Here is a 25,455-nt window from a genome sequence, read left to right as displayed (position 1 = left end):
TCCCCTGGAGGAGGGCATGGCAACCCACTCCAGTATTCTTGCCTGGAGAATCCCATGGACAGAGGAGCCTGGTGGGCTACAGGATCGCAAAGAGTCGGACACGACTGAAGCAACTTAGCACAGCACAGCGCTCACTCACTACCAACAATCCCTGCTGGATTATCTCTACAGTCAGAGATTCAGTGGCAGCAGTGGAAATGAGGTCACTCTCATAGGGAAGGGACAACTTCTCATTATGAAGGGAATGACATCTGCTGGCAGGACAAGGAGGGCAACACTATATCTGAGGCCCTCCTTAGTCTTTTCAACTCACTCATTGAGGGCCTCCTGGAATACTTTATTCAGTGATAACTCAGCCGGTTCATTGAGTGCTTGCCCTAAGCAAGGTGTCACAGGAGAAGGTGAGGTGGACAATTTTGTCATGGCCCCCTAGGAGCTTACAGACTGGTGGGGAGGGTCAGCTATGTCCCCAAGCCATCACACCCAAAGCGGTTCCCTAGTAACCAAGAAGGATGCTGTCACCTGGGGAGATTAAGTTAAAAGGTTTGGTTCTGGGTATCCATGTGATGAGTTTATTTGCTTGTTTGCAGGCTTGCTTTCTCATGACTTAGAACTTAAAAGAAGTCAGAGGAAATCTCCCTGTCCTGTGACAACAGGAGCCTGAGGTGAATCCAATCATACTCTTGATACTTTAAAATAATGTCTCCTAGGAAATCACCCTCTGGAAAGAAAGAGTTAAAGAACTTGCTGGAATTCACAGAAACCAGCGAACTCTTGAGAGCTGGATATCTACAAGACAACACAAGAGCTAAGTGGTCTGACAAATCCACATGTGCTCAGCCAACCTGACTGCTGTGGATTCAGAGGAAACATTGAGAATGTATTCCCTTTTCCCTCCATCTCCACTCACACCAGGCTAGTCCCCTTGTCAACAACGTCATTTATAGAAAAGGCAATAGGCAGGGCTTCCCTGGTGGTCTTGAGGTAAAGAAGCCACCTGCTTATGCAAGAGACACAGGTTTGATCCCTGATCCTGGAAGATCCACATGCCTCAGAGCAACTGAGCCCATGTGCCACAACTACTGAGCCCATATGCCCTAGAGCCTGTCCCCTGCAAGAAGTCCACCCACCTCTGCAATGAGAGAAAGCCTTTGGGCAGCAATGAAGATCCAGCAAAGCCAAAAATAAATTAATTAAATTTTAAAAAAGACAACAAGCAGGGGACGGATTTCAAGTGGCAGGAACTGTGTGAAGAACGTGGCCTTGGCTGACACTGAGATTTCAGAGTCCTGGGGTTTCCCAGGGGGAACAGTGGAGCACCTCATGTTCTCTCCATCTGAACATACAGCGTGGGTGGGAGGACCTCGAGCCTGAAGTTGGGTACCTGCATGGGACTCTGTGCTTTGCTGGATCTGGGCTGGACCCTGAGCCAGGCTAGTCCCTCATCCATCGGCTGCCCTGGGGAGCTCAGGAGGAGATGTCTGATCAGGACATCACAATGCCTTAAGCCCCTGTGAAGTAGGACCCTATTGGGTAAGGTCATTCTCTGGACTGAGCAAGCAATTTTAGAAGAAACTCCCATGAGGAACTGAGAGAGGCAGGGAAACTTGCCCCATCAGCTAAAGTAGTACAATCTCCCTGGCAGGACGGAGGGACATGAGCCGCCCACCCAGAGGCACTGAATTGAATGACACTAACTTTCCAGGGCCTGCATCCTTTGGAGAAGGAGGAGTAAGACCTAAAAAAATCCAGAGAGAATCAGTCATCCGGAACTGGCAAACGATGGTCTGATCAATCCCCAATTGAACAACTGTTCATCACATACCCTGGCCTGGGGACACAATGAGAATACAACCAGTTTCGATTGTCAGTAAACAGCAGATCCAAAACCAGTCCATCCTAAAGGAAATCTGCCCTGAATATTCGTTGGAAGGACTGATGCTGCAGCTGAAGCTCCAATACTCTGGCCACCTGATGCGATGAGCTGCCTCATTGGAAAAGACCCTGATGCTGGGAAAGATTGAGGGCAGGAGGAGAAGGGTGTGACAAAGGATGAGATGGTTAGATGGCATCACTGACTCAGTGAATATGAGTTTGAGCAACTCTGGGAGACAGTGAAGGTCAGGGAAGCCTGGCATGCTGCAGTCCATGGGATCATAAAGAGTAGGACACAACTGAGTGACTGAACCACAACAACAAATTTTGCATTGAGGTACAGCTGATTAACAATGTTGTGTTAATTTTAGGTGGACAGCAACGGGATTCAGACATACATATACATATATCCATTGTCCCCCAGACTCCCCTTCCATCCAGGCTGCCACATGATGTTGAGCAGAATGCCCTGTGCTATAGAGTAGGACCTGAAGACTTTTGTAGTTTCTCCAGACACCATATTGCCAGGGCCAGCGCTGCTCTTCCTCACAGTCTCTTGTCCAGAGTGAGGGGATGCTCACCCCACTCCTTTCCTGGCATTCTCAGGTCCTCAGCCCTGCCCTGCACTAAATGACCATTCCCATCAAAGCCCACAAGTCCCCCAAAAGCAGCCCAGCATGCAGTCTGGAGCATATGCAGCCCACAGAGAGCTGGAACATGTTTCTCTCCCTCCTGTGGCCTGGCTGTGTCCCTGAGCGTGGAGAGGAAAAGGAGACGACAGCTTCATGAAGTTTTATATCTGTCCCGGCACTGCCATATTCCATCTTAAATTGTGGATGTTTGCAAAAACTCCCGGAAGACAGCCATCATGTCTTGTTTAGTTGTGTTACCCTTCCTCTGTGCATACACACATACACACACAAACACACATCAAACTGGTACCTGGTGTGTTGAATGAATGATGGACATTACCTTACCTGACCTGACCTAAACTTTCTCACCCCAACCTGTCATCAGCTCTGACTTCATCTTCCTAGAAATCCTGCATTTTCAGAGGAATTTGAAAAGCCCTCAAGAAACACTTCAAAATTGCCCTATTGGAGAAATTGGAGCATCTTTCCAGAAATTTGCCTCCAGGGTATTTCTGGTGAGACCCAGATCACCTGTTTGTGGTTTTGGGGGGAGCTCCCATTACCTGCCTGTCCCAAAGCTAACTTCATAAAAGGGTCAGAGTTCCCCAGAGAAGCAGGTGGGCCCTGCTCTGACACAAAGGTGTACTCCTTCATGGCAGGAGCTGAGCTTCTCCCAGAGGGGAACACCCCTGACTGGGCCCAGAACCACCCTCCCGCTCTAAGAGTCTGGGGGGGCCTATTTGTTGCTGAAGAGTTCATTCTGGGGTGGACATTGTACTTCTGATGAATCTCTGCTTTTCATGCAAGGAGATTCTTTTCTAAGGAAACTCTTCCTCATTAGAGGAAGCTAGAATAAGATGGAAGCAATGAGAGTGGCACGGTGTGATCACTCCTGACTTTCATACATTTGGTCAACCAACATTTATGGAGCACCATTACGTGCCAGGCACAGAGGTCAAAGCTATAATAATCCCAAGACTGCAACAGGTACATTTATAGAAAGGGACTAAATGGATGGCATCACTGACTCAATGGATGTGAGTTTGAGCAAGTTCCAGGAGTTGGTGATGGACAGGGGAGCCTGATGTGCTGCAGTCCATGAGGTCGCAAAGAGTTGGACATGACTGAACAACTGAACTGAACTGAAATGTCCGTCAATAGATGAATGGATAGAGAAGATGTGGTACATATGTACAATGGAATATTACTTGGCCATAAAAAGGAAGGAAACTGAGTCATTTGTATAGATGTGGATGACCTTAGAGTTTGTCATATATGGTGAAGTCAGAAAGAAAAAAATACAGTATGTTAACACACATATGTAGAATCTACAAAAAATGGTATGTGCATGCTAAGTTGCTTCAGCTGTGTCCAATTCTTTGCAAACCTATGAACCATAACACACCAGGCTTTTCTGTCCATGAGATTCTCCAGGCAAGAAAACTGTAGTTGGTTGCCATGCCTTCCTTCAGGGGATTTCCCCGATCCAGGGATCGAACCCACGTCTCTTATGTCTCCTGCATTGACAAGCAGGTTTTTTACCCTAGCGCCACCTGGGAAGCCCATAGAAAAAAATGGTACAGATGACCTTATTTGTAAAGCAGAAATAGAGATACAGATGTAGAGAACAGACATGTGGACGTGGGGGAAAAATGGAGGATGGGATGAACTAGGAGAGTAGGACTGATATATATACACTACCATGTGTAAAATAGATAGCTAGTGGGAAGCTGCTCTATAGCACAGGGAGCTTAGCTCAGTGCTCTGTGATGACCTAGAGGGATGGGGTGAGGGGGACAGGGTGAGATAGGCCCAAGAGGGACGGGATACATGTAGACATATAGCTGACTCACTTAATTGTACAACAGAAACTAAAGAACATAGTAAAGCAATTATGCATGTGTTAGTCACTCAGTTGTGCCCAAATTTTTGCAACCTCATGGACTGTAACCCACCAGGCTCTTCTGTCCATGGGATTCTCCAGGCAAGAATACTAGAGTGGGTTGCCATTCCCTTCTCCAGGAGATCTTCCCAACCCAGGGATCAAACCTGCATTGCAGGCAGATTCTTTACCATCTGAGTCACCAGGGAAGCTCCAAAAGCAATTATACTCCAATAATAAAAAGAAAAAATAGTAACAGAGACAAGCAAATAAAACACAATGAAGGAGGCCTGCAGAGGGTGTTAGAGGCACATCATAGGTAAGAAGGGTACCCACCACCCAATTTGGGAAGAGACTTGTCGTGGAGGAGGCAAACATGAGCCTTAAGGACTAGGGTTTGGCCAAACCCCAAATAGGAGAAGGAGGTTTCAGGCCAGAAATAACAGGTTGTACCAAAGCTGAGAAAGGTCATCACATTCAAGGGACTGCAAATAGTTTGGGAGGGCTGAAGCGTGGGCTCAGAGAGGAAAGCGGAAGACTCCACGATGGGACTTGTCTGCCCTGCTCAGGAGCGAGGGCTCATCCACAAAGGGGATGGGAAGCCAGTGACAGGACTGATACAAGGGCTTGGGTCCCAGATTTGTTTTGTGATCTCTGTGGCTGGTGTGTGGGGAATGGATGGATGGAATTTTCAAGGCAGCACGTGAACCAATTAGGACATGATTGAAATAAACTAGGTGAGAAGGAAGACCTGAACAGTAGTGAGGTATGGGGATGAAGAGAAATCTACAGACCCCAGGCATTTAGGAAGCACTCAAGAAAGACCCTTTCTAGGAACTGATGGTGTATCATGAATGGAGGGATGGGTGAGCCTTTGGGTGGTGATGACTGGGATACTTTCTGATTGAATGCCTTTTCCAGTGAGAAAGGAAGTGGGGAAGGGGAGTGAAGAGCTTCCTCTTTTTATTCTAAATATTTTTGAATTATTTGAAAATCTTAAAATAAGCATATATATTAACAAATGGCTTCCTAGTTGGTGCTAGCAGTAAAGAACCTATCTGCCGAGGAAGGAGATGTAAGAGACGCAGGTTCAATCCCTGTGTCAGGAAGATCCCCTGGAGAAGGGAATGGCAACCCACTCCAGTATTCTTGCCTGGAGAATTCCATGGACAGAGGAGCCTGGCAGGCTACAGTCCACAGGGTTGCAAAGAGTCAGACACGACTGAAGCGACTTAACGCACACATATATTAACAAAAAGCCCAAGAAAGGCATTGGGATTTTTTAAAATTTATTCATTTATTTTTGGCTGTATTGGTTCTTAGTTGTCGCATGTGGGCTCTCCAGTTGTGGTGTGCAGGCTCACTAGCTGCGAGGCATGTGGAATCTTAGCTCCTGGACCAGGGATCAAACCCACAAACCCTGCACTGGAAGGCAGATTCTTAACCACTGGACCGCCAGGCAAGTCCCAAGGATATTGGGACTAGTTCCAGCATTTCACTTTCTGCCTGTGCACATCATCAATTAACTTTGATCATTTCTAGAACTATCATGTCAAACACCACTCTATAAAAACCTAATTTGAAAAACGGGTTCTGTGTGACAGTTCCACTGATGCTTTAAAGGGAGATGTTGATTTTCTAGCCTTCTAATATTAGGGCGAGAAAGAAACTCCAAGTCAGAGATTGGTGAATTCTGTAATATCTATCCACTGTATTGAAGTTTGAGCAGAATTGTTATAACACCTTTACACAATCAGACATCCTCGTTCAGTAATTAGGGGAGCTAATCACCCAGAGTCTGGGTTACTAGACTTAACCAGTACACCCAATAAATCCTGAGTGACCTTGCTGAGAACTTCCTCTCCCAGAAAATAGAAAACTCAGTTCTAGCCAATTCGGAGAAAATGAGTCAAGAAGTGAAATTAAGTAAGCCATAGAAGGAAGTGGCCAAATCGCCTTTGATTATGTAACAACCAGCGGGTAGAATACACAACAGAGAGTTTAGGAGAGATGTGTTTTATCACAGATTTTAGGAGAGATGTATTTTTTAGCATCATTTTTTTTTAAGATGTAAGATTCTGGCAGTAGAAACCCTAAAGGGATTGTTTTGACAGTGCTATAGCAAAGTCTTAAGGAAAAAGGACAGGACAGAGGAGATCAGGCAACACAGCAGCCAGAGCAGGTAAGAAGTGAAGAGGAATAAGGAAGATACTCAGAAAAGGGAAGAGAGAGAACTGAGAACCCAGCTGGAAAGTCCCCGTGCTGCCCTGAGAGAAGGAGAAAGACTCAAACTCACACAACTTGTCACAGGTGGGAAGAGGAGGAAAGAGTCCACCCTAACCCTACTAGGCCAGTGTAGAAACACTTAGGGGCAAACACGCAATCTGCCAGGACGACATCGTTTGGAATATAACTGAATTATTGAGAAAGGAGCGGAAAGATGGACACCATGGACACCACAGAAATGGGGCAAGAAGTGCTCATGACAATAAATTAAGTGATTAAAAAAAAAAAAAGGATCTGGTTTGGGTTAAGCAAACCCATATCTGAGTCATGATTTCAACACTTACTAGTTGTTTGGTCTTAGATAAATTACTTCTGTTAGCCTCAGTTTCCCCATAGGTGAAATGGATCGGTACTATTTACCTTAAAGTTCAAAGGTAAATAGTGAAGACTAAACAAGATAATGAGATAAAGGTGCCTAGTACTTCAGTTCAGTTCAGTTCAGTCGCTCAGTTGTGTCCAACTCTTTGCAACCCCATGGACTGCAGCACGCCAAGCTTCCCTATCCATCACTAGCTCCCGGAGCTTACTCAAACTTATGTCCATTGAGTTGGTGATGCCATCCAACCACCTCATCCTCTGTAGGTGCCCAATAAAAGAAAGCTTTTATTCCCCCTTTTTTTCACATTGACTTTTTATTTTTGAGTTATAGTTGCTATACAATATTATATGTTACATGTGTACAATAGACTGTCACAATTTTTGTAGGTTGTACTCCTTTTATGGGCTTCTCTGGTGGCTCAGTGGTAAAGAATCCACCTGTGATGTGGGAGACTCGGGTTTGATCCCTGGGTCGGCAAGATCCCCTGGAGGAGAAAATGGCAACCCACTCCAGTATTCTTGCCTGGAGAATCCCATGGACAGAGGAGCCTGGTGGTATATAGTCCATGGGATGGCAAAAGAGTCAGACATGACTGAGTAACTAAATGAAAATAATAACTCCATTTATGGTTATTTATAAAATATTGGCTATATTCCCTGTATTGTACAACATATCTTTGTAGCACATTTTATATCTAATAGTCTGTACCTCTTACTTCCCCACCCTTATACTGTCCCTCCCCCTTCATCTCTCCTCACTGGTAACCATTATTTTGTTCTCTATATCTGTGAGTCCACTTCTTTTTTGCTACATTCACTAGTTTGCTTTTTTTTTTTTTTGGCCACACCATGCATCATGCGTGATCTTAGTTTATTGGCCAGGGATCAAACCCACGCCCTCTGCTGTGGAAGTGTGGAATCTTAATTACTCAGCCACCCAGGAAGTCCCAGATTCCACATTTAATTGACTGTAAACAGTATTTGCCTTTCTCTATCTGACTTATTTCACTAAGCATTCAGTTCAGTTCAGTTCAGTTGCTCAGTCATATCCGAATCTGTGACCCCATGGACTGCAGCATGCCAGGCCTCCCTGTCCATCACCAACTCCCGGAGTTTACTCAAACTCATGTCCATTGAGTAGGTGATGCCATGCAACCATCTCATCCTCTGTCATCCCCTTCTCCTCCTGCCCTCAATCTTTCCCAGCATCAGGGTCTTTTCCAATGAGTCAACTCTTCACATGAGGTGGCCAAAGTATTGGAGTCTTAGCTTCAACATCAGTCCTTCCAATGAACACCCAGGACTGATCTCCTTTAGGATGGACTGGTTGGACCTCCTTGCAGTCCAAGGGACTCTCAAGAGTCTTCTCCAACACCACAGTTCAAAAGCACCAATTCTTTGGTGCTCAGCTTTCTTTATAGTACGACTCAATCCATACATGACTACTAGAAAAACCATAGCTTTGACTAGACGAACCTTTGTTGGCAAAGTAATGTCTCTGCTTTTTAATATGCTATCTAGGTTGGTCATAACTTTCCTTTCAAGGAGTAAGCGTCTTTTAATCTCATGGCTGCAATCACAGTGATTGCAATCCATCTGCAGTGATTTTGGAGCCCAAAAAAATAGTCAGCCACTGTTTCCCCATCTAATTTGCCATGAAGTGATGGGACCAGATGCCATGATCTTATTTTTCTGAATGTTGAACTTTAAGCCAACTTTTTCACTCTCCTCTTTCATTTTCATCAAGAGGCTCTTTAGTTTTTCTTCACTTTCTGCCATAATGGTGTCATCTACATGTCTGAGGTTACTGATATTTCTCCCAATATCCAACTGATATTTCTGCAATCTTGATTCCAGCTTGTGCTTCATCCAGCCCAGCATTTTTCATGATGTACTCTGTATATAAGTTAAATAAGCAGGGTGACAATATACAGCCTTGATATACTCCTTTTCCTATTTGGAACCAGTCTGTTGTTCCATGTCCAGTACTAACTGTTGCTTCCTGACCTGCATACAGGTTTCTCAAGAGGCAGGTCAGGTGGTCTGGTATTCCCATCTCTTTCAGAATTTTCCACAGTTTATTGTGATCCACACCGTCAGAGATTTTGGCATAGTCAATAAAGCAGAAATAGATGTTTTTCTGGAACTCTCTTGCTTTTTCTATGATCCAGCAGATGTTTGCAATTTGATCTCTGGTTCCTCTGCCCTTTCTAAATTCAACTTGAACATCTGGAAGTTCACAGTTCACGTACTAAGAGCATAATACCCTCCAAATCCATGCATGTTGTTGCAAATGGCAAAATTTTGTTCTTTTTACGACTGAGCAATATTCCATTGTGTACATGCACCATATCTTCAGTATCCATTCATCTGCTGATGGACCCTTAGGTTGCTTCCACATCTTGGCAACTGTAAATAATGAGGCTAATGAACACTGAGGCTGTGTTCATTTTGAATTACTGAGGCTGTGTATCTTTTCAAATTAGTGTTTCATTCTTTTCAGATATATGTCCAAGAATGTAATTGCTGGGTCATATGGCAGTTTTATTTTTAGTTTTTAAGAAACCACACTGTTTTCTGTAGTGGCTAAACCAATTTACATTCCCACCAATAATGTGGTAAAAGTGTCCCCATTTCTCCCTATCATTGCCAACATTTGTTATTTGTTTTCTCAGTGGTGATACCATTCTGACCTATGTTAGGTGATATCTCACTGTGACTTTAATTTATATTTCTCTGATGATTAGGTGTGTTGCCTGTTGGCTATCCGTATTCCCTCTTTGGAAAAATATCTGTTTAGTTCTTCTGCCCACATTTTAATCCAGTTGTTTGTTTTTTTGGACTTTGAGTTGTATGAGAAAGGACAACCTTTTTAAAGTATCATCTCTAAATTTGCATACAATAAAAATGGTGTAATATAATGGTATATGACAGGGACGTGCATCCTTCAGTCTATAGGCCATACCCAGATAAGCTCATCTGTTTACATATTACCCATGGCTGCTTTATCACAACAATGGTGGAGTTGAGTTGTGAACAAAGCCTAAAATACTTGCTACCTGGCTTTTTCTACAGAGTGTTTCCAGACCCTTGGGATAAGTTGTATCAGAGTCTTATGTTTATGGCCAGCTCTCCTATACCCATTATGTGTGCAAAGAGATATAGAACACAAAGTTCTTGGTATCCATCTCACCTACTCATGGTTTTTCTGCTAGATCTAAAGGAAGGGCAAGTTTTCACTGGGTTCTCAGAGGTGAAATAAGATCTCATCCTATAGGAAGAGTCCACTGGAGACCATATACCTCACTGAATTGAGCCTCCTGCTTAAATATCTAAGCCCTCCTTGTTCTAGATCTGGAGAAAGGATGGAGCATTCCTGGAGTCTGTCCTCTCTCTGAGTACTTGGGTTCAAGAGGGCAGGAAGCAGACCCAACTAAGATGTTGCTCTGAGAAGAACAGAGGTCTCAAACCTAAAAATCAGACTTCCCAATCCTAAATAATACCCAGTGCAGAAGGAAAAGGAGTCATGTATCCACGGTGACAGGTGTGGCTATATAGGACATTGTTTACACTTTCGGATAACAGAAAGACCTACAGAAATAATGGAAGGAAAATGACAGACTCTTAGGAACAATGTTAGGAAGTCAATGCTGAGGATGAGAAGGGACTTGGGGAAGATGGTAAGGTTGGTCATGGCCTCCAACATAGAGCAGACATCACTACATGTATCATGACGATATAAAAACTAACCCATGATTATTTTGCCTGTCTTCTTGTTCAAACTGAGTGAAGACCATTTGGGTGAGACCAACCTTAATAAGAGAGGCTAGATGCCCAAGATGAGGCATAAGATGGTACCAAAGCACACACTGCTCTGAGTAAGGCCAGGGTCCTGTCTCAGAGGAATGACTCGGCAGAGCAGTAGGCAACTTTGAGCTGAGAAGAGCTTGGATGACTCAACAGCTGAAGAATCCCCCAAAAGCTGAACATCCAGGATTGCCAATCTCCTGCTTCTGCTTGGTCCATTCCCGGGTTGTCTGCAGCTCCATCCCCATCGTCATCACTCTTCCAGGCCCTCCCTCTGTGCAACTACATCTGTAATGAGACGTTTTCTGCTTATTGGGGACCGGAAGGAAGTCCTGGGGCCTGAGTCATCCCCTTGGAAAGACAGTTTTTAATACAGGCGTTGTGCAATCTGTGTGCTTGACACAATAAGAGGTTTCACTTCCTGAGATGGACAGAATGCTGCCAGATTTTGTGTCCAGGCCACAGGGCCGGGATGAGACAGGGCAGAACTGTAGCGATTACTACATCAAGGGGCATTGCCCCATGGCTCCAAAATTTCCCTTGAGCAGAAAGAATGAGGGCTCATGCACTCTGGATACTGGTGGACGAAGAAGATGGAGAAGTAGTTTCATTCCTGACCTCTATCTCAAGTCCCAGAAACAGAACGGATTCATTCAGAAATGATGCTTGAGTCCCTTGCCTACTTTTCTTACTGCTGCTGGCTTTCATCTTCCTTCACTTGGCTTCTAATCACATCACCAATTCTGATTCTCTGTCAGGAGAACCCACAGAGCTACCAGACCACCAGGTCCCCAGCACAAAGAGTCTGAGGAAGGTGGTAGTTCTTTCAATGAGACTTGAGGATCAAGGGTTCATTTCCAGAGCGGATCCTATGATGACAAAACAGTCTGCAGAACCAGACCTCCACTTTTATGAGGGCTTAGACTTAGGAGATGACTACAGATCCCCAAACCCACAACAAATGGATGTATTGAACAGGTTGCAACTTTTAGATTCCATGTGGAGCATACAACATCCTGAAGATGGGCTTCTTGCATCTACCTTCCTGATATCAAGATTTGTTGTGATTGTTGTTTAGTCACTAAGTCACGTCTCACTCTTTTGTGACCCCAAGGACTGTACCCCTCCAGGCTCCTCTGTCCATGGGATTTTCCAGGGAAGAATACTGGAATGGGTTGCCATTTCCTCCTCCAGGGGATCAAACCCATGTCTCCTGCATTGCTGCAGCAAAGTTTTACTTCCAGAACTTGCACATCACACAGTGTGCTTGTCCTGGCTCTAAAAGTTCACAAGCTCCTAGGGGAACCTGGTAAGTGAGCCAGGTTCTGATTCAGTACTATAAGTGCTATGGGGTTTCCCTGGTGGCTCGGTGGTAATTTTGCCTGCCACTGCAGAAGACACAGGTTCAATCCCTGATCCGGGAAGATCCAAATGACATGGAGCAACTGAATCCATGAGCCACAACTATTGAACCTGTGCCCTAGAGCCTGGGAACTGCAACTACTGAGCCAGTGTGCTGCAACTACTTAAGCCCGAGTTCCCTACAGCCTGTGCTCTGCATCAAGAGAAGCCCGTGCACCAAATCTAGAGAATAGGCCCTGCCCGCCAAAGCTAGAGAAAGCCCATGTACAGCAATGAAGATCCAACACAACCAAAAATAAATACATAATACATAAATTATGTATTACATAATAAAATTATGTAATATAGGTGACAAAGAGGGTAGAGAAGTCATCATTCCTAGACTCCATGCACCAGTTTTGACCTGATTATTTATTCATTCATTCTTCCAGGGCTACCCTGGGGCAGTACCTAGGCAGGCATGCTTCTGGTGTCTGAGTTAAACAAAGTCTGGTGCATTTCTGTACCCTAATAACAAAATACCTAAAAGAGAAATAAAGAAAACAGTACCATTTACAAAGCATCAAAAGCAACAAAATACTTAGAAATAAATTTCTAAGAAGGCGAAAAGACCGGTACACTGAAAATTAGAACACACTGATGAAAGAAATCAAAGACACGAGTAAAGGGAAAGATATCCCATGTTTTGGACTAGGATAACTAATATTTTTAAATGCATTTTATTTTTAATTAGAGGATAATTACAGTATTTTGATGGTTTCTGCTATACATCAACATGAATCAGCCATAGGTATACATATGTCCCCTTCCTCTTGAATGTCCTTCCCACCTCCATCCCCATCACACCCCTCTAGGTTGTCCGTACTACCTAAAGCCATCTATAAATTCACCACAATTCCTATCAAAATTCCAACAGCATATTTCACAGAAATAGAAAACAACTCAAAAATTTGTATGGAATCACCAAAAACATTGAATAGCCAAAACAATCTTAAAAACAACAAAGCTGAAGATATCACACTTTCTGATTTCAGACTATTGTTACAAAGATATATATCTCAATTTAGAGATATATAACATGTATATAAAAGATTATTATTTAGCCATAAAAAATAAAAGAAGAAAATCCTACCTTTGTGACAACACAGATGAACTTGAGAGGCATTATGCGAAGTGAAATACGTCAGAGAAATACAAAAGCTATAGATCCCACCTATACATGGAATCTTAAAAAAGAAATAAAAGCAAAGCTCATAGGAGCAGAGAAAAGAATAGCAATTGCCAAGGGCTAGATGAGATAAACGAGAGATGTTGGTCAAAGAGTATGTATGATGCTTTCAGTTTTAGGATAGCTAAGTTCTGGGAATCTAATGTACAGTATAGCGATCGTTATGAACTGTACTGTATTACGTATCTTGTGGACTTCCCTGGTAGTTCAGGTGGTAAAGAATCCACCTGCAATGTGGGGTCACCTGGGTTCCATCCCTGGGTAGGGAAGATCCCTACTCAGAAAGGAATGCAGAAAGGAATGGCAACCCACTCCAGTATTCTTGCCTGGGAAATCCCATGGACAGAGGAGCCTGGTGGGCTACAGACCATAGGGTTACATGACTGAGCAATTAACACTGCACTGCACTGTATCATATAGTTGAAATTTGCTAAGAAAATAAATCATATATGTTCTCAACACTATGTGTATTACATATGTATATATATGTACACACATATAGTACATATGTATATTTGTATATATGTATAAGTTTATGAGTGATTAAACTTTTTTGCTATATGTATATATATATATACACACACATATGTATATAAAATCATCAACTTGTATACCTTGTGCTGTACTTAGTCGCTCAATCATGTCTGACTCTTTGCAACCCTGTGGTCTGTACCCCACCAGGCTCTTCTGTCCATGGAATTTTCCAGGCAAGAATACTGGAGTGAGTTGTCATTTCTTTCTCCAGGGGATCTTCCCAATCCAGGGATCAAAACTACATCTCCTGCATCTCCTGAATTGCAGGCAGATTCTTTTCCTCTGAGCCATCAGGGAAGCCCCTGTTGAACACCTTAAACTTATACAATTTTAATGTAAATTGCATTGCAATAAAGCTAGAGGGAAAAAAGGTCTAATGTCTAATAACTCTTGGAGCTACCAACAGATATAGTCTCAGCCGAATATTCTTATTTTGAACTTTTTGCTTTTCAGACTTAACAGAAAAAAAATTTTGTTAGGCAAAAACCATCTCTGCAGTTTTTATGTAGCCCCACCATGAGACATGCGGGATCTTAGTTCCCCAATCAAGGATCGAACCTAACCCCACTGCAGTGGAAGTGCAGAGTCTTAATCACTGGACCTCCAGAAAAGACCCCAACGTCTCTGCATTTTAAAAAGGGAATGTGATTATGAAACTTATTCACAATCTTTTCAAACAGGTTCTCAATCCAGGCTTGTTTCACTGTCCATCAAATATTGATGTCGATTCCGTATGCAATCGGCTAGGATACCAGCACCTGGTCAGAATGGGTTGGATGAGCTTGTCTCCAAGGTTCCCCCAGCTCCATCTGAAGCCTGCACCCCTGCACAATGGTGTTTTCCCTGCCTCATCCTAGCAAGATCAGATGTCTCCCCAGAGGCTTCGGTAATTGACCCAGAGCCTCCAAGGTAGAAAACAGCATGATGGGTTCAGAATTCGCAGGGTTACTGTCACTTCCCTATGCTCACTTATCCATCTCCAAGTGAGAAGTTTCCTAAACTTAAGTGAAATGAGTGAGTGAGGGAGCATTTTCGTGTGTGTGCCTCTGTGTGTCCTCCACTTTGTCCCCAGAGATCCAAAATTAAAACATCCTTCTAATCTAGGAAAACCCACTATTTTTGTTTGACATCATCAGAAAAACCAACATATATTTGCATAAGGACACATTTGCAAGAATGTGTCACGGTTTGCTACCACTTTCCCTCCCAAGAACTGGAGAATTATTTCTCTCCCAGAATTTGCCATCAATTCTTTTTTTTTTTAAACTTGGTTGTGAAATCAGTTAACCAAAGGGGAAATCTCTCAGCTCTCCACTTCTGCTTTTGAAGGCCATAAAGTAGTGTAGGAGAAACCAGTAGACAGTATACCTGCTTGGAGGCACAGCAAGCCACTCAGGGATCCTATTCTTTCCAGCCAACCTTCATTGCCCAGGTACCACTTTAATTCTTCCTTCTGACTAGGTCTTAAAGGAGTCTCTCTCTCTCTCTCTCTTTTTTCTGTCTTCCTCCCTCTCTCTTCTCTTCCCTCTCTGTCTGACAGCTGGGCTTTCTGCAAAACTGCCAGTTGTGTTATAATGCCATAACTTGCAAAATAATAGGGGAATTAATACCACTTATCTAGCAGCTGGCATCTGAGAGCTCAGGACCCTACCTCTGCCTCAAATCACCTAAGAGATCCGCTCCTGGTTTGGGTTTGGTTTAGCAAATGCTTTACTCTGGACCCCTGTGGCTCAGCTGGTAAAGAATCCACCTGCGATACAGGAGACCTGGGCTCGATCCCTGGGTTGGAAAGATCCCCTGGAGAAGGGAAAGGCTACCTACTCCAGTATTCTGGCCTTGAGAATTGCGAAGAGTCAGACACAGCTGAGTGACTTTCACTTACTCTGAACCCAAAGGATGATTTTCATGCATTCACTCATTCATTCGAAAGTGGCTTCTTTGCCTGCCTGCCAGGTACAAGATGCTGAGGGCAATTCACATGTAAAGAAGGCAGTCCTCATGGGGACTGGCATGGCAATGGTCACTCATTTTTCTTCTCTTTGCACAGGTTTCTGAAGCAGCCATGGCAACTGTACCTGAACCCATCAACGAAATGATGGCTTACTACAGGTCAGTGGGAAAATTGATACCACTCGTGTGAGCAGGGCTTTCCTCTCAAGAGTGGATTTTTACATGCGGTTAGAGACTAAATTCATCTCCCAAACTGCCTCTTAAAATGGCAAGCAGGGTTCCAAGTCAACCTGGTTTAAGGACTGATGTCCCACTGCAAGTCCAGTCATGGCACCCCTAGGCCACCCAGATGCTGCTTCAGGGGCTTCCTGTATATGGAAACAGGAAAGAAAGATTCCAAGTGAAGAATCCAGGGGATCCCTTGGCAGGTTTGGCTTAACTGAGAAGGAAAGCTCAGATTTTCACTGGGCTGGAAGTTAGGTCTCAGGATACAACAGAGAGCTCAGAGAGCAATGGGTACCTGCCCTCCTCCTGTGCTGTCCCATGTATATTACCATAGCAACTGCCTGCTTCAGGCAGCCCTAAGGAACACGTTGTTTGAAGTTTCCTATTGCCCAGCTTCCCATGTGGCTCAGTGGGTAAAGAATCTGCCTGCAATGCAGGAGACACAGCAGACATGGGTTCGATCTCTGGATCCAGAAGATGCCCTGGACGAGGGTGTGGCAATACTCCAGTATTCTTGCCTGGAGAATCCCATGGACAGAGGAGCCTGGTCGTCTACAGTCCACAGGATTGCAGAGTCAGACACAACTGAAGCAACTTAGCACACATGCATTGATGATGAAGATTATCAACTGGGAAGAAAAGCTAATCTTGTCCAGGAGATATAATTGAGCAACCTCTCTGTTTTTATTACAGTGACGAGAATGAGCTGTTATTTGAGGCTGATGGCCCCAAACAGATGAAGGTGAGTCCATGGGCTTTGCTCCCAGCATGTTGAGGGGCTCTGACACAGGAAAGACTCAAGGGACGTGTTCTGGGCCGGCTTGTTCCTATGGAATTTTGTGATAGAATGACTTTCTCCTCTTCCAGTGAGACAAACGGAAGCTGGCCACCCTGCAACTCCCACGCCACCAGTGTTTCACTGAGGCTTGGTGATCCTGGTTATGCTTGCAGAGGCTTTTAGAAGGGGAATTTTAGTAGAGATAGTGCTTGCTGTCTTGTGTTAGGAAGACAGTTCAGGCTTCCAAGCAAATTTAATTCTTCTTTTAGGAGAGGTGTTCAGCTCTAAAAGTGATGAAGCTACATTAATCACTTGAACTGAACCTGACCCAGAGAAGATGACCTTGAGAATGAACATGTCTGCCTCCTTTAAGGGTGGGGTTGTTTTTTGCTCCCTGAAGTGGAGCTTAAGGACAAATCATGATGTAAACAAAAAGTTGAGTTTGGGAAGTACAAGAAAATTATTCACTTGCCATTGAATCTTGAGCAAGTCATTTTACCCCTTTGATCCTCGTCTGAAAAATACGGGTCATAAGCAGGATGATGTCCGAGAGCCTAGTATCCTGCAGCCCTTGGCTCTGAGATATTACCTGCAGGAGCTAAATTTATCTAGCAGAGGAGTGTTTCTTTGTGGGTGTGTGCTCACTCACTCAGCAGTGTCTGACACTTTGTGACCCAGAGAGCATTGCTGCCCCTCCAGTTGTCCCTGCTCTTCTGCAAATGTACTAACCTCTGTAATCTAATAACTCTCAGATAGTCCAGCCGGCAGCCTAGCTAGTGCAGTTGTACCAATTAGCAGGCAGCTGTTCTCTCTCTCGGATGTTTTTAGTTTGTGACAACCTCCTCCAGCCTTATCTAGCATTCCTGTCTTGCTAAAAGTTCCTTTCTTTAAAGGTTTTAAAACCAGCATAACTGGTTTTCTCCAGTCCTAGATGGAGCCCAGTTTCTCTGTTCAGCCCTGCCTCCCACAGTCTCTTGCAGCATTCTGGCTCTCTCTTATGGGGCCTCTGCACTGAGCAGAATGTCCCTCCCACTCAGCTTTCCTCTGTGTTGTTACAGGTCTCTTGAGCTGTCCTTCAAACTTTTTTTTAAAATTTTTTCCTTTTTTTTTCATTTATTTTTATTAGTTGGAGGCTAATTACTTTACAGTATTGTAGTGGTTTTTGTCATACATTGACATGAATCAGCCATGGGTTTACATGTATTCCCCATCCTGATCCCCCCTCCCTGTCCTTCAGACTTTTAAACCATTATCATGCCTTGCAAGCAACTTCAGTTAAGGCTTAATGCAGTTAGTTAAACAGTTTCTCTGAACTGAGAAACTATTTCATAATAGTAACCACTGTTTTGCGGGATGCTTATGAGAAAGCATTTGAGAAAAAGATTGTATAGAACATTGTTGATTGGGCAAGAGGCATATTGAAAATCTGATCATCATGGCCATGAAAAATGAAATACATAACGTTGGTGCAATAGCCTTCCAAAAAGATAAATAGTGTAAGAAGGTATAAGTTTATGGTTAGGTGGAGAATGTGTAAGAAAAGATAAGGTAAGAATGGATTTATCCTAGAAGAATGTTGTATACTGCATTAGAAAGCTTACATATGGTTTAGGGTCTGCCTCTCACTGGCCGCTAGGTTTTTGGATAAGCCACTTAACCTCTCTGGGCTGCGGGGAGATGAAAGTTTATCTTCAGAAGCTCTGTTTTCTCTTCTTGGGCTTCCCCGGTGGCTCAGTGCTAAAGAATCTGCCCACCAATGGAGGAGACGCAGCGGGTTTGGTCCCTGGGTCCAGAAGACTCCCTGGAGGAGAAAATGGCAATCCACTTTAGTAATTCTTGCCTGGAGAATCCCATGGACAGAGGAGCCTGGCTACAGTCCATGGGGTCTGAGTGTCGGACGTGGCTGAGCGCCTGAGCACACATGAATCTCCTCCTTCCTCCTCTCTCCTGTCAAAACGGGAGTTGTCTGGCCCAACCACCTTCCAACGCTGACTTCTTTGGTCTCTTCACAGAGCTGCATCCAATACCTGGACCTCGGCTCCGTGGAAGTTGGAAACATCCAGCTGCAGATTTCTCACCAGCTATACAACAAAAGCTTCAGGCAGGTGGTGTCGGTCATCGTGGCCATGGAGAAGCTGAGGAACAGTGCCTACGCACACGTCTTCCATGATGATGACCTGAGGAACATCCTTTCATTCATCTTCGAAGAAGGTACCTAGTGAGAACTGAGGGCAGACATGAGATCGCTGGTCATTTCCTTCTGAGTCCATAACCTAACAGTCAGCTAAGCCCCCTGAGGCTGAAACCCTTTAAAAGTAGAGGGCCCAGTAATGAGAGGAAAACAGAGACACCTAGAAACCCAGTTAATCATCTCTTCAGTTGAAACTAGTCTTTTTGTTTGTTTTGTCTTCCATCAGAATGATTTGTTCACTTAAAAGATTTTTTAAGGAATTCTTCTTTAATGAAATAATGATGTAACTGGCTAATCATGCTATGCATCCTAAAATTATGGAAGCTTTTCCAGAATTTATAGACCTGCATAAAATGGTACCCAAAATGTTATATTTCAATACACTACTATATAAAATTCAACTTGGTGAAGGTTTTAGTCTCCTTTTTAGTTGTTGACACTATTCTTAAAATAGGGCCTTGATAACTACTTATATTTGCAAAGCAGCCAATCATTCTGGATGCTTTTATTTACATTATGTCCTGTGAATCTCAGAATGTCCTTGTTGGGCCACATCGGTTGCCACAACCATTTTACATAAGTGACTCCATGGCTCATCCACAGCAAGTAATAGAGCTGAAGTTTGAACCTACCTCTTAGGGTGCCAGGCCCAGTGTTCTGACCCACCCCAACTTCGTCTCCACTGATGTTGTAATCGAGCATCAGCTAGGCATGCTCAGATGTCCTCCAAGGAAACAAATTCTGCCTCCCATCATCACCTGGGCATCTCCCTAAAAAATGTCTGTGCTCCACATTTCAGAGCCTGTCATCTTCGAAACGTCCTCCGACGAGTTTCTGTGTGATGCAGCCGTGCAGTCAGTAAACTGCAAACTCCAGGACAGAGAGCAAAAATCCCTGGTGCTGGCTAGCCCATGTGTGCTGAAGGCGCTCCACCTCCTCGCACAGGAAATGAGCCGAGAAGGTACCTGGGGACTTTGTCTCTTTTCTTGGCCTCCTCGTTGCTTGCTAATTCTCTACATTTTCAACAGAGCAGACCATTAAGGAAAATGATCCATGGCAGTGAAATAACATATAGTAAGGGACATTCTGGGGCTTCCCAGGTGGCTTAATGGTAAAGAATCTGCCTGTCAATGCAGGAGACATAGGTTCAATCCCTGGATCAGGAAGATCTCCTGGAGAAGGAAATGGAAGCCCACCCCAGTATTATTACCTGGGAAATTCCATGACCTAGAGGGCTATAGTCAAGGGGGTTGCAGAGTCGGATATGATTTAGCAACTAAATAACAACAACAATGAAGGACATGCAAACATTTTGTTTGGATTCTAGTGATGAGACCACATTGAGTCCCTAAGTACGTTCATTTTTCAGCAACAGAGGTGACTCTGAGAAATTAGACTGCTCCAGCGAGTCCAGGACCACTGCCCATCCAAATCATTTAATGGCAATGCTTCCGTTAGAAAGAGGTCATTTGATGGACATGACCTAACTGCCTGTGGGTTCTTTCTTCCGGTTGTTGGGGTTGAAACTAGAATGGTGAGGAGATAATTTGCCCTTCCTCATTCCCAACCCTGCCCCCTCACCCCTAACATCCTTCCCATCCAAAACCAGATGGTTCCTTAGAGGGAAACCTAACTGACAAGCAGGAACTTATATCTCTCCACTATCACCAGCAACTTTTTTATTTTTCTTTTTAAATTTTTCTTTATTTTTGGCTGTGTGGGTCTTTGCTGCTGTGAGGGCTTTTATCTACTTGTGGTGAGCTGGGGCTACTCTCTAGCTGTGGTGCAGGGGATTCACATTGCATGGCTTCTCTTGTTGTAGAGCATGGGCTCCAGGGTGAGGGGGCTTCAGTAGGTGGTTCATGGGCTCTAGAGTACAGTGTCGGTAGCTGTGACGCACGGGCTTAGTTGCTGTGTGGCATGTGGGATCTTCCCGGACCAGGAATTGAACCCGTGTCTCCTGCATTGGCAGACAGATTCTTTACCATTGAGCCACCAGGGAAGCCCATGTCACTGGCAATTGTTTTAAGTCCAGGGATGGCCCGTGGGTTGCGGGAATCTGTCTGGCACTTTGCCACTGTGGCTGAACCCTGTATGGAGGGGTACAACCAAGGGGGCAGCTGAAAGGAACAGCCAGACTGTTCTCTTCAAAGGGTGCTGACCTTGAAGAGAGGCATCCCTGAGAGAAAGCATCCTGGTTTCAACCAAGCCAAGACAACCTTGTTTCTTTAGAACAGCGCTGCGAGCATGACCTTGGGGCCTCTAAGTGAGACAGCTGTAACTAAGGAAGATTAAAACTGCGTGTCTTTTCTTTGGAACCACTTTTCCCAGCTAATCTTTTCCTTTCCCAGGCCCTTCCCACTTGTCTCTTTATAGTCCTGAAATAGATCCATGCCCAGTGTCTTTCAGGAGCCCAGCTTCATCTCTTTTCTCAATTTTCATGTTGATCATACTGTTATGTTCTTGTGGATGGGCACATTACCAGTCAGGGACATGAGAGCTTTCTCCTATTTCTAAAAATTAGACCCCCTGATTTTTCACTGCCACTCTGATGAATCTCTGAGAAGCCCAGACCGTTTGAGGGAAAAAGCTGTTTCAAGAAACTGAAGCTGCTATGATCTGTGGGATTACCCTATCTGTTAGGCTGTAGGAACCTCAGTGGGTTGCCATAGGAACCTCAGTGTAGGTTCCCACAGAGGATGCTATACTGTAGAGTCTTGGGCTTGGGGTCCAGGGTTTGGGCTGACCCTGCAGTGCCATGTCCCTGACCACAAGACCCCTCTCCTCTCCCCAGTGGTGTTCTGCATGAGCTTTGTGCAAGCAGAGGAAAGAGACAACAAGATTCCTGTGGCCTTGGGTATCAGGGACAAGAATCTATACCTGTCTTGTGTGAAGAAAGGTGATACTCCCACCCTGCAACTGGAGGTGAGTGAGTACCAGGGGCTGAAGGCCCTCCTCAGGCTCTTCTGGGGCATCCCTAGCCATCACTTACTTCAAAGACAACTAACTTTCCCCCTTCCCTGGAACCTCTGGGAGTAGATCTACATGATAATTTTGCATAAATGGAAATCTATTTAATGTAAATGTTATTTAACATTACATTACATGTAGCTATCACTCCCATTACAAAAAAATAAATTATTCTGCAGATTTTCTTCTGTCTTGCCACCCAACAGATAGTACATTGTTAGAGTTCCTCCACTTGATGGGGCTTCCCTGGTGGCTCAGAGGTGAAGAATCTGCCTGCCAACACAAGAGATGCCAATTAGACCTCTGGGTCAGGAAGAACCCCTGGAGTAGGAAATGGCAACTCACTCCAGTATTATTTCCTGGAAATGCTATGGACAGAGGAGCCTAGTGGGTTACAGTCCACAGGATCACATAAGAGTAGGACACTTCTGAGTGACTAAACAACAACCATCATTTGATAGATGACACTTTGAGGACTTAATCAGTTCAAGGGACCAGTCACTGCCATCTCCACTACACTCCCCAAATCACACCTCCTCCTCCTACCAGTTTTCCCAGCAAAAATTTCATGTCCAACTTGAAGTCATTCTAGCCAGAGCCATGAGGAAAAACACAGGATAAGTCCCTGGAAACTAGCTACACCTAGAAGCTTTTACCTAATTTTCACTTTTGAAAACATTTCCACCTATATTATACACCCTAGCATTTGATGGTAAGTTTCAGAGAAGGACAAGTGTGCCTTCTGTCACCGCACAGAAGGCCAGGGTCCCAAAGACAACTCAGGAGCCTGGCTCCCAGACCTGAACCCTGCTAATCCATTTTTAAACGACCCAGAGAACAACTTTGTCCAGACTAGAGTAGAGTGTCTTTGCCCTTTCCTTCTTAAAGATGTTTATTTCTGTTTTGCTGTAGGAAGTAGACCCCAAAGTCTACCCCAAGAGGAATATGGAAAAGCGATTTGTCTTCTACAAGACAGAAATCAAGGATACAGTTGAATTTGAGTCTGTCCTGTACCCTAACTGGTACATCAGCACTTCTCAAACTGAAGAAAAGCCCGTCTTCCTGGGACATTTTAGAGGTGGCCAGGATATAACTGACTTCAGAATGGAAACCCTCTCTCCCTAAAGAAAGCCATACCCAGGGAGTCCACGTGGGCTGAATAACCCCGAGGACTGGCAGAAAGGAAGAGAAGAACACAGCTGCAGCCTGAACTTCACTATTGTCTGATCCATGACCAACTGCCTGCCCTGTATTAGTGCTTAGAGATCTCCCCATCAGCCAGGAGGAACAATCCCTTCCTCCCAGCGCCCATCCTCGGACCCCATCCACTGAGCCACCCCTCTCTCACTTCTACTCACTCAAAGCCAGTCTGGCAGAAACCATGGCACACTAGTTCCAAAGAAATCCTCTGTCCTTTGCACCCAGCTCCTGATGAGCAACCACTTAACTATTTATTTATTTATTTATTGATGGGTTAGTCTATTTAATTTAGTTCCAGTGGGCCAAGAAGCAGCCGCATCTGTGAAAAACCCTAGCCTTCAATAACTATGGAACCAATTTCCTTTGGGCTAGTGTGCCATCCTTCTGTCAAGTCCTTTCACCAAGCCTGAAAGCATACCAGCTCAGGTTACTTAAATAGAATTATTTATGAAGAGGGAAGAATGATCAGATTGTTCAATGATTCTAAAATAAATTTCACTGTAAACAAATTTTTTTTTCCACATGGTCATTGACTTGTCTGGGATCTGATGTAGAAGAGTAAAGATGAATGGAGTCATGAGCGTTCTCCTGGGGGAATTAGAAACCTCCTCATCCCTGAATGCAAAGTGCTTAGGAATATCACTGGCCAACAAAGACCAGCTTGAACGCCCTTCCCTTTCACTTCTGTTATTCAACAAAAGTATATATGGTAACAAGTTTCCTCTGAAAAACAGGATCAGCTAGAGTATTATAGGGAATAAGGGCTGGTGGTAACAGCTTCCAAGTGTTTCTCTGTTCACTTATTCAACAAACACATCTTAAGCCAGTGTTATGTCCTAGGGGCTGAGAGTACAGAAACCAGAAAGGTAAGGCGTTCCTAGTTAGATAGGGAAGGTGGATTTTTAAAAATAAGCAAAACAAGTAGAGACATGGCAAAGTATGAAAGGAGCAGCTAAGAGGAGTGACAAGACTTGCTCTGGAGACCAAGGGTCAAGTTGTGTGATGTTTGAATCAGGCCTAAAAGGATGAGCAAGAGTTCCCCACACAAAGAAAAGGAGAGCGTAGCCTAGATAGATGGACCAGTATGAACACAGGCATGGAGGATGAAAGAATGAAGGAGGCCAAGAGGAAACTTTCAGGATTGCAGAAGTCACCAGTCAAAACACAAAAACAACACAGGGGAAGAAAGGAATTGTAATCTCAGACAAAGAGATAATTTGTTTAATATATAGAGTTCCCACAAAACAGTAGAAAAAAAGCAATCATGAAAATCCACCAAAACAATAGGCAGAAATGTAATAAAACAACATATTAATAGGTTGTCTTCTGAAAAGGAAATACCATTTGATCTTGGACAGAGTAAAAGATGCTCCATATTACTTAGAATAAAGTTGAATTAACAGCATTTTGAGATTAAACTCTTCTATCAGATTAGCAAATACCAAAAGTTTAACATCACCCTCCATTGGAAAGACTGGGGAAACACTCACTCCTGAACATTACAATGCATGTATGAGGAGAATAAATGGGTTCAACTTCTACAGAGGAAAATTTGATAATAACTATGAACATTACAAATACGCATCCCCCTATGGCCGAGCAATTTCACTTTGGGGGGTTTATTCTACAAGTGGACATACAGTCATGTGCAATAATGATCAAAATGATTCATTGTGCATCACTTGTAACAGCAAAAGATGAGAAACGGCTCAAGTTTCTACCAAAGAAGACTGGCTAAATAAACTGTGAGACATTCATAGAATGAATTATGGGGCATTTGTAGAATGAATTATGGGAATCCTCTCCAAGATATTATGAAAACTAAAAAAGAACAAGAGGCAGTGTTTATAGTGTGCTAGCTTTTATGTGGGCTTCCCTAAGAGCTCAATCATTAAAGAGTCTGCCTGCAATGCAGGAGACCTGAGTTCAATTCCTGGGTTGGGAAGATCCCCTGGAGAAGGAAATGGCAACTCACTCCATTATTCTTGCCTGGAGAATCCCATTGACAGAGGAGCCTGGCAGGCTACAGTCTATGGGATCACAAGAGTCAGACACGACTGAGCAACTAAGAACACAGCTTTTATGTAACAAAAGGCAGAAAAAAATATGTAAGGCAATCCTCTAATGTATAGCACATGGAACTCTGCTCAATGTTATGTGACAGCCTGGATGAGAGGGGCGTTTGGGAGAGAACGGATACATGTCTATGTATGGCTG

General features: G+C 44.0%; 1 protein-coding gene across 1 annotated transcript; it reads left to right on the top strand.

The window, feature by feature from the left end:
• Positions 1-15,275: 15,275 nt before the first annotated feature.
• IL1B (interleukin 1 beta) lies at positions 15,276-23,747 on the top strand. The gene is made up of 7 exons (XM_020885996.2): positions 15,276-15,356; positions 15,972-16,033; positions 16,793-16,841; positions 18,890-19,088; positions 19,868-20,029; positions 21,863-21,993; positions 22,951-23,747. The coding sequence occupies exons 2-7, from the start codon at positions 15,987-15,989 to the stop codon at positions 23,161-23,163; spliced, it is 801 nt and encodes a 266-aa protein (XP_020741655.2). The 5' UTR covers positions 15,276-15,356; positions 15,972-15,986; the 3' UTR covers positions 23,164-23,747.
• Positions 23,748-25,455: the final 1,708 nt, after the last annotated feature.

The sequence above is a fragment of the Odocoileus virginianus genome, chromosome 2 (assembly GCF_023699985.2).
Source record: "Odocoileus virginianus isolate 20LAN1187 ecotype Illinois chromosome 2, Ovbor_1.2, whole genome shotgun sequence".
NCBI classification, from domain to species: domain Eukaryota; kingdom Metazoa; phylum Chordata; class Mammalia; order Artiodactyla; family Cervidae; genus Odocoileus; species Odocoileus virginianus.
This window is presented reverse-complemented; position numbering and strand designations above follow the sequence as displayed.

Excerpts from the sequence above, each read along its gene's own strand:
- IL1B (XM_020885996.2), top strand. The coding sequence starts at position 15,987 with ATGGCAACTGTACCTGAACCCATCAACGAAATGATGGCTTACTACAG. Across the intron at positions 16,842-18,889 it reads ATGGCCCCAAACAGATGAAG|AGCTGCATCCAATACCTGGA; the intron begins GTGAGTCCATGG and ends GTCTCTTCACAG. Across the intron at positions 20,030-21,862 it reads ACAGGAAATGAGCCGAGAAG|TGGTGTTCTGCATGAGCTTT; the intron begins GTACCTGGGGAC and ends TCCTCTCCCCAG.